General features: G+C 40.1%; 1 protein-coding gene across 3 annotated transcripts; it reads right to left on the bottom strand.

Moving 5' to 3' along the window:
• Positions 1-1,651: 1,651 nt before the first annotated feature.
• Positions 1,652-8,180, bottom strand: aasdhppt (aminoadipate-semialdehyde dehydrogenase-phosphopantetheinyl transferase). 3 transcript variants are annotated; one of them, XM_034549323.1, is made up of 8 exons: positions 7,933-8,180; positions 7,781-7,840; positions 7,518-7,631; positions 6,621-6,750; positions 5,724-5,845; positions 4,826-4,987; positions 2,692-2,751; positions 1,652-2,426 (listed from the first exon to the last, which is right to left on the bottom strand). In XM_034549323.1, the coding sequence occupies exons 2-8, from the start codon at positions 7,781-7,783 to the stop codon at positions 2,259-2,261; spliced, it is 759 nt and encodes a 252-aa protein (XP_034405214.1). In that variant the 5' UTR covers positions 7,784-7,840; positions 7,933-8,180; the 3' UTR covers positions 1,652-2,258. The 3 variants fall into 3 exon arrangements, with proteins under 3 accessions (XP_034405214.1, XP_034405212.1, XP_034405213.1); XM_034549321.1 differs by having other exon boundaries at positions 7,781-8,180; XM_034549322.1 differs by having other exon boundaries at positions 2,310-2,426; positions 2,692-2,825; positions 7,781-8,180.
• Positions 8,181-9,858: the final 1,678 nt, after the last annotated feature.

Below are 9,858 nucleotides of genomic sequence, written 5' to 3'. Positions count from 1 at the left end.
CTCAGCAGGTTACAATATCATCACTTCTCAACATTACAAAAGCACAATCAGTGGTGAGAAAATAACAGAACATCTGATGGGAAGAACATCTGAAGGTGGAAGGAATCCAGAAAGAGGAATACCCAACATGAAGATTAGCAGCAGGTGTCGTGGAGGTTGTGGTGTTAGAAAACCGGTTCATAACCTCTCGTGAACCATGTCACACAGCCTTGTCAGATCGTGTGTGTGCGGTTATAGCATGTTCAGACAATTGCATATTTTTCTGTCTAGAATATATAATATAATAGCCAATAATAACCTTTCCTTAGGATGTTGTCTGTATTTGTTGATGGTTTTAATAGTTTGATAAAAACGTTAAGTGTTGTCATTGATCCTGGTTTCACTATGTCGCCAGATATACTTAGATTTTTTGTGTGTGCACATTTCTTGTTAATCTCACATACTGTTGCACCAAACTGCATTATATTTTGAGAGCTTATTAATGGCTGAATGTTCAAGGACCCTTCATCTTTGTAGTGACTCACGCTTTCTCAAAACACCTTTTATTGTCCGTTTCATACCGATATTGATTGACTGGGGTGAAACAGTTTGCTCTCTTTTGTTGTTTTGGATGGTGACTGTCGGCCAACAGCTGAGGAACGAGCGGGCCACACACTGCTGACTCAACGCCACTCAGTGGCCAGAGACACATTGGTGGAAAACAGTTTACATAATACATTTAGTCACACTTAAGCCGTGAGACGGCGCTGAGATGCACGCCTACACAGAGACATCTATATAGATTACAATGAGAGCGTATCTATGTGATACACTTGCAGTCTAGATGGAGGGTTCGCCATTTGTTTTCTTTCAATCAAACATTACACCAGACACACTTGGTGGAGAGCTGCCTTTACGAGTGCACCTTTCTAGTTCTTAATAATTACGGTAACAAGAAAAATGTCCTCAGCAGCCACTTTGTGCTAATGTCTCTGTATCTCAAGTTGTGAGAAGGCGAGGTAGAGTGTGTCATGTCACAAACACGGCGCAATATTCCCGACTGCACATACGTACCACTTGACCTCTAACACGCCATTTCCTTTGTGTGTGTGAAGGAGAGAGGGATTATAATTAAATGTTGCGATGAAAGTAAGTTGACGCAGAAAAGAAGGTAAACATGCAGACTGACTGCGTCTACGAGCGGTCCTCAAGAGAGAGGGAGGATGGAGCAGATAAGAAATGCAAAGAAAAAGAGAACTCGATGTTTGACTAAATATTTTTGATTGAAATGGATGTTCTACCAGATGGTGAGATACAGAGAAAAAGAAAGACAAACGGGAAGAGATAAGGAGGAAGAAAAGAAGAAGAAAATGAATGCAAGATATGAAAAAGAGAGGCAGATATATTCTGTTTCAGATTATTAAAAATAACTTTCAATAACTAATTATAATGTGTTTTTTAAAATTATATTTTGATTGAAATCATTGTCTGGGTCAGCATAGTTTTATAAAATGGTTAACACATTATGATCAGAAACTGAATTATTACCCGGCTAGTTATTGGATACTTTATACGTTGCTGTGCATTGAATTCACAATAACTGCTGGATAAAAGAGAAAAGAGAATAAAAAAAACAGAGAACGTGAGAGGAAAAATTAGTGAACACCAACACTTTGACATTGCCAATTAGAGTAATTCTTTATTTGACCCTTGCATTCATGATCCACATTGGGAGTAGACTTAACATTAAGTAATTATGGTCCATTAAATCATCTTTATAATTGTGAAGTATGCCTTACTTATCTTACATATTATACAGTATATACAGCATGAATTACAGATGTATTTTAATAAATGTGTTTTTGAGTGTACATGGGTAATAATGAAGTGCTCAGTTCAGAATCTTGGTACAATGTGTACCCTGAAATTACACAGGATGTTAACAAAATTCACAGGATATACATCTATTGATCAACATTAAACACTTGAATGTACTAAAACAGCATGTGTGTGTGTGTGTGTGTATCGGGCATTTAAAGGTTTATTGTTTCATCTGAATCAAAGATCTAAAGATAGAAGGCGTCAGATGCCGTATGGATTCTGAAGCCCTCAGAGAGAACTTTGGTCAAACTTGACTGGGCCTTGAGAAAGCAGCTTCAGTGTCAGTGGGTTTTTTGTTGGCACTTTTAAAAAGGTGTGTGTATGTGTGTATGTGTGCATGTGGGTGTGTGTGCATGTGTGCGTGTGTGCATGTGTGCATGTGTGTGTGTGGAGGGGGGTTATTTGGATGCGTGCGTTTCTTTTTGTCTCTGTGGAGCTTCAGCCTTCATCTTGAAGCTGTCCCAGCAGGCGGGGTCTTCCTCTGTCAGAGGTGAGGCTGAGGCGATGAGGTCACTGAACGACAGCAGTGTGAACGAGGTGGGAGGAGGAAGACATGGACGAAGAGGCTGCCAGTGAGCGACAAGAGAGTCTTTAATTAGTGAAAGAGTGGAGTGTCTAATAGTGCTGAAGTTAATGGTTCATTTCTGGGTTTTGAAAAATTATTTAGAAGAAGAATTTGTCATTTAGCGATTCATTACATTATTTAGCCTGTAAAAATGACTGAACATGCTCCCACATTGCATGTTCCCAAAGACCAATACGTTATGTCATATAAAACCTCCCTTTAATTATGCATCCCGAGAAAAACAGCTGTAAATGTTGTGCTCTTACTGCAGAGTCTGCTGGTCCGAGTGCTACAGCAACATGATGATCAGTATCCAGCAAGGTCTCCTGCAGAAACACACGCACACACACACACACACACACACACACACACACACACGATCCCAAGCAACGTCAGGTTCCTGTGATACCAGGAAACATAAAGCAGACATGCATTCACTAACAAATGTCAATGCTTAGCTTGATCGAGCATGATCGATGCAGTACACCAACCTTGCTTATGTAAATTGATGATGATTAATTAAAACATGCTTGTTGTAATTGCATCTGAGCCTTAAAAATTGTAAAAATAAATTTTCTGTTGTTTTTTGTTTGTTTAGAAATGTTGTGCACTCTATAACTTCTATTCCAAATGCAATTGCCTTTGTAGCTGCAAAAATACACTTGGACATTAAAAGGCCAAAAGCTGTAGTGTGTACGTGGGAGTAACAGGTGGCGGTGTGTAGTGGCGGTGTGTAGTGGGGGTTGAGTTACAGAAAATGGAAGGGAGTAAGGAAACATAAAAAGAAGCTCAAAGAAAGACAGAAATGTCTGTCTATGTATGTATGTATGTATGTATGTATGTATGTATGTATGTATGTATATATATATATATATATATATATATATATATATATATATAAAGAAATGCTAAAATATGGCAACAGCTTTTTTGCTTGAAAAGTGACTCAAAACGGTTGCAGATTATTATTCCGTCAACAATTAATCAATTCATTGACTAACTGTTTTAGCTCTAATTAGGCAATTTGGTCTTATTTATCTATGTATTAACATGTTATTAACTGTGATGATGCTGATGATCATTTTAAACAAATATGGAATAAACCAGCTGTAAATCAGATAAAAGTACACTTTTATAACTAAATATTAACATCCACTTCTCTCTCTATTCGTGTTGCAACTCTTCTATAGTTAAAAAGAGGACATGTGTATTCCCCGCAATCTATAGAAGAGAGCTTTTACTCGCCGGTGTGAAAACACTAAAACAGCATTAAGCCGCCATGACCTCAAGAGAGATGGAGAAAGGAGAGGAGACGTAACATCAGGCCTTTTAAACCACTGGTAACCTTTTTGCGGTCACTTGTTCATCCACCTGCCACTGGGCATGGAGAAGAGAGTAAGAGGAGTGGAGAGGAAAAACACATGGGAGAGAGAGGAGAGGGGGAACACAAAAATAAAGAGAGGAGGTACAGAGAGAGAGGAAAGAGAACACATCAAAATGGAAATGTGGAGAGGATGAGGAATGAAGAGGAGCACGAACGAGGAAAGAAAATGGGAAATAAATAGCAACAATTTGATTTGAATATTGTGACTTATTGCAATCTCTTATTTCTCGGTAAGAGATGCTTTTAAGGGGAGCAGCCACTTGAAAACAGAGCATGGAAAAACCCACAGCACAGCTACCAAGCTACTTTAAAGTTAATTGATTTCCTGAAGGCTGTGTTACACTGGTTCTACACAAGACCCACTAACTAATAAGAAAGAACTATGTATTATTCCTCAAACAGTTTTTTCCCCATATGATACAAACACTGGTTGCAGTATTCAACCCGACAATACATCTTTACATTCGGCCAAGAAAGTACTGTTAAAAACCCTAAACAATTACAATAGTCTTAAAATAAAAAATATATATGACTATTGGCCTTTTTTCCTTTAAAGGAATAGTTCAAAATTGTGGGAAACAAGTTGTGTTTATGTGCAGTTAGGAGGAGCCGTGTTGTAACCGTGAAGTTGCAAGGCAACCAGCTGACATCACACAAATGAGATATACTGTATATGTTTAAAAGGCAGATTCTGTCACCTCTGGACACTTGTTTGTGGTGTTTATGTTGAGCTAAGATAACTGTCTCCTTGCGGCAGCTTCATATTTAATAGATCGTTTTAAGCGTGGTGTACTTCTTCTCATACATGTCTTGGCAAAAATGTTTGACTATTGCTTTAATTTGTGCTCAAAACAACATGTGGCCAGGGGTAAAGCTCCTATTGGGCAATATAAAACATAAGTAGAATCAAAGAGCATGAAAAACATGAATAAAAGATGGACGTCTAATTTTTTTAGAAATGGAAGGTAGTCTATTTGTCCTCTTTACTCTTTACACCAGTCTTCAAACAGACTCACTTCAAATACCCAGTCGTCGTCCTCTTCCTCGTCTAGATGCATCTTGGTCTGGCGCAGTGCATATTTCTGTGTGAGCGGTTCAGAGGACAGGTGAAACTCCACCCTCTGCAGGTTGAAGCCCAGACCCGTGCCGATGGCTTTGATGAAGCTCTCCTTCAAGGCCTTGGAGGAAAAGAGAGGAAACTCAATTAGTTACATGAAGAAAATGATTACCAGCACACACAAAAGACATTTGTGCCGATGGTCTGTCTTATGTGCTTCTTTTCGTGTGTGAGACATTGACAATATCCTTTGAGACACACACGTGCACATACATCTGACAAATCCTTTTCTCACATTGTGTCCTTCTCTATCTCCATCCTCACAATCTCAAGCAATAGTTCTTTCTTTCCCCTCTGATGTTTTTTGTTTAATTTCTCGCACACACACACACACACACACACACACACACACACACACACACACACACACACACACACACACACACACACACACACACACACACACACACACACACACACACACACACACACACACACACACACACACACACACACACACACACACACACACACACAGTGGTGAGATCGAGAGGGTGGCACAGAGACATCAAGCTCTGATATCATCACCGTACTGTTGACTAATGGGAGAGTTCAACGGTTGCATAGCGATTAGCCTTGTAATACTGTTATTGTGGCTCATTGGCTACCAAGCAGGGTTGGTTTTGGCTGGACAAACACACATTCACACAAAGTCACTCTTTTGTATACACACACTGTTGTGCATGTATGCATAGAGTCCCATCTGTTGTGGTTTTAAGTTATTGTGCTACTTTACTGACCCAAACTATCTCACTCACACACACACACACACACAATAGTATGGTTGTCATGGTTACCCAGTGGCGGTAGAACGCGGCAAGCTGCTGGTGCACTAAGCCGCCTGATTGGATGACGCTCCACTCGTACGCTGTAAACTGACGAGTCATAATGCGGAAAAACTCTGGCACGGAGCTGCTACCTGGAGGAAATGAAGGAAAGGTGTGAGGGCCAAAGAAAGGGAAGAGGAGAGAAGAAGGATGGAGACAACGACAAAAGGGACAGACAAAGACTTATTCAAACATCCTCAGGTTTTGAGATTACTGTGGACTTTTTCCTCTCTGAAATATCTCTTAACAGCAATTTGCAGCCTTGGCCGAAACCTTTTACATACACAAGGCAACAGTGGCCCCTTGTGGTTAAATCGGAAAATATACAAAAGCATTTCCATTTATGCCTCGCCCGTAGGACGTGAGATGATTATAATACAGATTTGGCTGTCATAGATTAATTATCATAGTGTGAGATGGTTGAAATAGACAGCTGACACAGAATGTTATAGTTTGATCTTTGAGCTTTTGACATGATTCAACCATGTTTGATTTGTGGAAAGTCTCACATTATAGAGAACATCAACACTAGCTATATAACAGGAACTGCCAATGAGAACTAAAGATTCTCATGACAGTCAGCCTTTTCTCTCTCTGTGTGTGTCGGTTACAATGTGTGTGTGCTTTTGTGTCCACAAGTCAAACTATTACCTCAAGTTTGACCATTTCCACAAATTTACCAAATAAATCCTCAAATTAATGTTACGCTGGCTGTTCAGCCTGTTTGCGTTTAGCCATGCAACACATTTAGTTTTGTGTTTTTTTTGGAACATCTAATTGACAGTAAAACATCTTCTGATCTCTAAGTATGTTCACAAAGCTGTCGATATTGCCAATGCTGCTTCAACTGTTACCGTTAGCATTTACCTGGCATGGTGATCTTCATGATATCCACTCCCACCTGCACCCCCTGCTGTGCAGCAAGCACCGCATAGTCCCCCTGGTGGGACAAGTTGAAACTCCAGGACGGGGGTTCAGGACCTGAATCTGGCCTGACCTGGATGCCAACAGCAAGACAGTAATCAAATTATCTTAAATTATGTGACAAAAAACACATGTCCATCAGAGAACTACTTTAACATCTTTTCAAAGCTATTACAGTGAGGAACGCTATGCAAAACACAGAAAACTAAGTCAAGTAAGAGCAACAGTCCCGTACAATTTAATTTACATAAACTATGTCTCAAGCTCAACTATTACTATTCATACTGTACCACACGTAATAATGTACACAAATCAACCTGAGCAAAGGCTCTGTTCTGGTGACTCAACATATAAAATACTATGCATGCCTTATTTACACTACTTAAGTGTAGTTTAGGGGGTATCAACAAGTATACCTTTTCGCTGTCTTTTGCATCCTAACTGTGTTCAAACTGACGGCAATTTATTTCTTCCTTTTTAGATAATAATTAGCATTGCCAAATATTGGTATATCCACTTTTGCATTTTTTTCCTGCTCTAATTATATGTCATATTCATTGAATGTGTTGTAACTCTGTTCTGTTATTCATTCTGTACAGATGGCATCTTTTGAACTTTTGTCCATCCGGGGAGAGGGATGCTCCTCTGTTGCTTACCAGAAGGTTTCTTCCCCTTTTTCTCCCTGATAAAGGTTTTTGGGTTGTTTTTTTTCATGATCCGATGTGAGGTCCCGGCGGGACAGAGGAGGTCGTATGTGTGTACAGATTGTAAAGGCTAATTTGTGAATTTGGGCTATACAAAATAAATTGAACTGAACTGAATAATAATACTGGTTTGTACCTTCAGTGGTGCTGCCAGGTAAGGTTTCCCTCTGGGGGATCGCTCCAGTCTGATCTCCGACCAGGGGATCCCCATCCTCTCACACACAAATTTCCTCAGCAACAACCTGCCCGCCTGACGAGGTGACAGACAGCGAGTGGGTTAAACAAGGATAACTGGATTTGATAAGCGGGAACGGATCCACGTTGTGCGATAAGTCAGCACGCAGAAGGCGACACACACACACACACACACACACACACAGCGTTTACAGTCACACTCACCATGGCTGACTTGGCATCCTTAGCAAACACAAACTGTCCGATCCGGTCTTTCTCCTCCCGCTGAACGCAACGAGCAGAAAACAGCCAGTCAGACCCGGTCGGTGTCCACGACCCGCAGCGAAAAGCCCAGCGGACACAGCCCATCTCCTCACCTCCGTCTGGTCATCTGGACTCCGCCACAACTTCAGGGTCCTCACAAGTTGTTAGTGAGCTAACGTTAGCACGTCCGGTTTGACTGACAACAACACTCTGTTGTATCCAATGCGTTACTACTTCCACAGCGGCGCCTGTGTGCAGTGCAGAACTGGAGACAACGAAAACCACTACTAACGTTGCACTTTTTGTTTCTCATAGCGGGGTGAGCACGCCGAGCAAGCCGGAAGAGCCATGGCGAGATTCAATGTCGTCATAAGTGGGCGCGGTGGAGAACTGACCAATAGGAGCGATCTAAATGGTACACAACTAACGACGCCTTCAGGTGCTCTCGGGAATATTGTAACAACGATAGAGGACGTGCCGCGGTGTCAATGAAAATTATATGTTGTTAATACAGGAGAGAGAGATGGGATATGCTGAAACCTATTGACTGTAAAGCTGGTGTACTTCAATCTTGCTTCTTTAAAAAAACACCTCTCAGCTAGAGCTCATCCTTGAAGGTCAATTAAGTGTATCTTCTGTAACATAATTGTGAAAATAGCGCCTTGATGGGTAAAAAAAAAGCTTTTATTAAAGGGTCTTTCATTTCCCTTCAAATTATTCTGTCCGATTTCCACTGGTACCGTCCTATTTTCCGCTTCAATAATAGGATGTTTAATTTGCGAGTCGTACTTGAAAGCACCATTAAATTGTACCTCTACGATGTTGTTTTGATTGCGGTACATCTGTGTGTGTAAAAGGTAGGTTGTCTTCACAATATATGAAAGATGATGTTTAATTGGAGGTGCTGGTTGAAGCAACACACACGATTACGTTAAATTTCTGATAATGATAATGAAATTCGTTTGGTGAGAAGAACAATCTCATAGCGTAGGCTACCGTCCTTAAAAAAACGTTATTTTAACTCGAAATATATTGGAGGTACAGTCTGAGGGCATAACCTAGAAGCACATACTGCTTATAGGTATTTGGTCTATGTGTAGGCTGACAGAAGAAACACACATCTGAAATGTACTTACACTAAACCTCCCAAGGCTACACTTGAATATTGTAGTAACGGTAGCACACACGATATGTTGTCGATATTGTCTGCTTGTAGTAGCCTAATAAAAGAAGTAAGCATCGCATAACAATGTGTGTTAATGTGCTCCAGAGAAAAAAATGAAACATCAGCAGTATTTCATTGGCGACAACTCAGCATTTGCGAGCCTACTCCCAACCTCAAAATGTGCATTTCTTCATATTGACAGATAATCAGTTAATAAAAGAGCCCTTACTAAAAATGTAACCTCATGAAATATTTGAAAAGATTCCTTTCCGATTTATAAAAAAGATATATATTTTTGGTCTTTCCAATTCACGAGACAAACAATTCAATTCAATTCAATTCAGTTTATTTTGTATAGCCCAATATCACAAATTACAAATTTGCCTCAGAGGGCTTTACAATCTGTACACATACGACATCCCTGTCCCAGGACCTCACCTCGGATCAGGAAAAACTCCCCAAAAATAACCTTTGACAGGGAAAAAAGGGAAGAAACAACAAACATGTCTGTATTTTTCCTTAAAACAAAGGTGAGAGAATAACTTATTGCACCTAATATGTATGTAGTATATTACTTCCTTGTATTACTTAATATTGCAATTCTATTTCTTTAATATCTTGAGAAGTATTTTTTTACTCAGCAATATTAACTACTCTCTGATTTACAAACAGGAAGACTGCAGTCCTTTCAGTCTGTGATGCTTCTCTACCCGTGTACGCTCACCTGGCAGCAGTGCAGATCAGGGAATAAAGGTGGAAAACCCTGCACACATCAAATCAGGGCCTCATCAATGAAAAAGAGAACCCTCTTCTGGGAAAAAAAGAAGACTTTTGATGATTTAATCTTCCAGCCAACCAGGTGTGACCTCTACAA

This window comes from Cyclopterus lumpus, chromosome 13 (assembly GCF_009769545.1).
Source record: "Cyclopterus lumpus isolate fCycLum1 chromosome 13, fCycLum1.pri, whole genome shotgun sequence".
Taxonomy (NCBI): Eukaryota; Metazoa; Chordata; class Actinopteri; order Perciformes; family Cyclopteridae; genus Cyclopterus; species Cyclopterus lumpus.
The sequence above is the reverse complement of the archived record's forward strand: the minus strand, read 5'-3'. Positions and strand labels throughout refer to the sequence as shown.

What these genes read in the sequence shown, in the direction of transcription:
- aasdhppt (XM_034549321.1), bottom strand. Translation starts at nt 7,924, where the DNA reads ATGGGCTGTGTCCGCTGGGCTTTTCGCTGCGGGTCGTGGACACCGACC. An exon ending in ACGACGACTGGGTATTTGAA is followed by an intron (nt 2,752 to 4,825) that starts GTGAGTCTGTTT and finishes GTGTTTCTGCAG; the next exon opens with GAGACCTTGCTGGATACTGA. An exon ending in TCGGACCAGCAGACTCTGCA is followed by an intron (nt 2,427 to 2,691) that starts GTAAGAGCACAA and finishes GCTCACTGGCAG; the next exon opens with CCTCTTCGTCCATGTCTTCC.